Source organism: Octopus bimaculoides, chromosome 13 (genome assembly GCF_001194135.2).
Source record: "Octopus bimaculoides isolate UCB-OBI-ISO-001 chromosome 13, ASM119413v2, whole genome shotgun sequence".
In the NCBI taxonomy this organism is placed as follows: Eukaryota; Metazoa; Mollusca; class Cephalopoda; order Octopoda; family Octopodidae; genus Octopus; species Octopus bimaculoides.
Window position 1 is genome coordinate 53,167,768 of NC_068993.1, and position 3,161 is coordinate 53,170,928.

At 31.5% G+C, this 3,161-nt stretch overlaps 1 protein-coding gene across 1 annotated transcript in view; it reads right to left on the minus strand.

Annotated features, from left to right (window-relative positions):
* Nucleotides 1-1,891: 1,891 nt before the first annotated feature.
* The window catches only part of LOC106872672 (putative Ras-related protein Rab-33), a 7,917-nt gene continuing 6,647 nt past the window's right edge, over nt 1,892-3,161 (minus strand). Inside the window, exon 4 of the mRNA XM_014919746.2 lies at nt 1,892-2,982. Within this exon, the coding sequence (XP_014775232.1) occupies nt 2,503-2,982 (480 nt within the window). The 3' untranslated portion in view covers nt 1,892-2,502. The remainder of the gene's footprint in view (nt 2,983-3,161) is intronic.

Consider the following 3,161-nt stretch of genomic DNA (forward strand, 5'->3'; position numbering starts at 1 on the left):
TATATATATATATATATAGAGAGAGAGAGAGAGAGAGAGAGAGAGAGAGATGTTAATTGTAAAATAAATTCTAAAGAAATAATTTAACATGAAAATTATTTTGTCTTTCATAGACATTTGATACATAGGTAATCTAACTTCAGTGCACATACATTGTAGAAAAAAGTCCCAAACAAACCTAAAGTACCAGCAACTGAGGTCAAAAATATAATCAGTCAAAGCTGATAGAACAGAAAATGAATTTTCTAGTATTTGAGAATTTGAAGCTTCTTTAATCTTTTGATCCCAAGAACTGGCATCCATTGCAAAAAACTCTTGCACTCAAATTTTATTTAACGATATATGTTTCCTTTATTAACAACTTGCTGTCATTGTACAACAGCTATATGTGGTTGTTACAATATTTCATTAAGAAAATTGACTTTGAAAACAAATATTTTTCAATGGATTTTAAAATCTAAAAAAATGGTGAATAAATATTTTTGAATTAATATAAAAAGTTAACATTAAGGGATTTTGTTGACAATCATATTAAAATTTGAACAAAACAATCTTGTACAATGGACTTATCCCTCAAAAGAATATCAAAACTTTAAGGTTGTAGTTAGTTTTAAACTTATTTAAATTTTGAAAGACCCATATACATAATTGTGAGTTTGTATATATATATATATACACACACACACATACATAAGTATGTATGTATTAACGGATGAAAGACAAATGAACAGGGGTTAAATAATTACTTTCATTAGCTTACTGGTGTTTCTGTTATAAGTAAGTACACACTCAGGGCTGAGTGTCAGTGTAACATCTTACCGGTTTTTCAGAGCTGTTTGAATAAAGTGTTTTTCTATTGCAGAATACATTTAAATATATATAGTTGGATACATCCAGACACACATATAAGTATATATGTATGTATTTACCTATGTACTGACCTGAGTATGAAACTATCCAGTAGTGGAATCCTGGTTTAGGAATTCCAGTGTTTTGAGGATTGTGGAACCAAATCTTAGCCACAAATGTTCCCAGGTCTGCTCTGACCTAGAGTAGCAGTACCTATTAGGGTCCCATCTATAGGTTAATTAGCAAGTCCGTCAGGCAGATGGAGTTCATTAGCCTGAGGGGTGTGTGTGACCCATCTAAAGAAAGGAAAACCTTGACTCCAAGCCTCTACAGCCTTGCAGCCATACCTAGCAATGATGAAGGCTTCAGGAAAAATCTGGAGTTGGAATCCCTGAGGCAGTTTGTCATCTACAACCTTGCTCTAGCAACTCTTCGGCTATGTGATGGCTGTGCTGTTCCATTGGATTCCTTGGGGATGTGGAGAGCAGGAGGATATGCTGCATGGGCAATGACCTGTCCTCCATACCATAATGCTCAGGCTAGGATCCTATCGAGCATTTTATACTGGAGTAATAGCATTGAACTTTTCAGCCATAGACAACTAAAATTTTTACCCATGGTCATTGATGACAGAATGGAGGCCTTAGACGTGTATATATGTATATGTATACACACACACACACATTGAGGACGTAGGACATATGGAGGGAAGGATGTTGAGTTTCAGTAAATTAAGAGAAGTAAAGAGTGAATTGGTCATTGTAGATTTATGAAACAAGTCCTATGTGAAATGTTTCAAATGTTAATTGTCAAATAAAGGAAAAATCAGATCTTCAAACAATGTAGCTAATGTTATTAAATCCTAATGTATTAAAATCAATCACTTAATCATATTAATATAAAGAAAATATCACAGAACAGTCACAAAGTGCCAAAGTAAGATATTTTATGATGCTATCTGGGATAAAATAATAATTGAATTCTGGGTCTGAGTCAATTTTATTTTACAGAATTAACAATTATTAAGAAATAAAATTAGATCTTTTTCCTTTTCAATAAATAACTTTATTCATTTTTATTAGTTTTCTAAAAAATACATTTTAGAAAGAAAAAAGACAAACAAACAACAAAAACAAAACAATTAAAGCAACAAAAAAAAAAGAATCTATTTGAAATAAATAAATTATAGAATTAAAAAAACTATATAGATAAATATTGATATTTTATTTATTATACCCAGAGTCAACATGATTGATCTCATTTTATCACTGGAACATAATTTTTATCAACTGCAAAGGGATGGAAAGGTGGAATCACTGAGAAGTTAAATATTGCAAATGTTTTTTTCATTTCTATGCAAGTTAAAACAAAGCATAACAAAAAGGGCATAACAAAATGATAAGCATTAAAAATGTAAATATGTAAGCATATATATATATATATATAAATTAACAAGTTATGAAAATAAAATGAGATTTTCAAAGAAATGGTGATCACACCGCAAAATAAAACAAACAACCAATCAAAAAACAATTAATCCCCATCTATTACCTAGAAGAATCCTTTTACAATTATATACATATATATGGTTGTTTATATGAGTTAAATGCTTTGTAAATGTACCTGGTATCTATTAAAAAGGTTTTCAAAGAGTTAACAACTACAGCCATAGTCTTTCTTGCCATCATCTTGTTGAATATCAGGACTACACCCAATGTTAGTGATCTGTGAACTTTCTGAAGTGAATCGTGGGATATAGCTGGGCATCATTGGTTTAGAGTTCTTCAGTTTATGAGCCAGTGTCATAAAAATTGCTTCTACGTGATTCGCTTTCTCATCATCTTTAGCTGATGTTTCAAAAAGTGGCATGTTGTGAGAATCAGCAAATTTCTGGGCTGCATTGGTATTGACAGCAATTCTATCAATGATGTCACATTTGTTCCCAACCAGAATTCTTGGAATGTCTTTATTTAAGTTATGACGATCACATTCTTCAATCCAATTTGGCATGTTCTCAAATGAGCTGATCTTTGTAACATCATATACAAAGACAACAGCATGCACATTCCTGTAATAATGCTGGACCATACTCTTCCGAAATCTTTCTTGCCCTGCTGTATCCCACAGTTGTAACTGAAAATAGAAAACGAAAACAAAATAAAAAGTGAATAATTTCAAAGGATACAGTTCATGATTTTCAGATTCTCTTAAAGAAACTAAATATAAAAGTATGAAGAAAACTGAACAACCTTTCTGTGACTCGAAGGTACGTCTTGACACGCCTTCACTGCCATCTTCTTTCTCTTTTAATA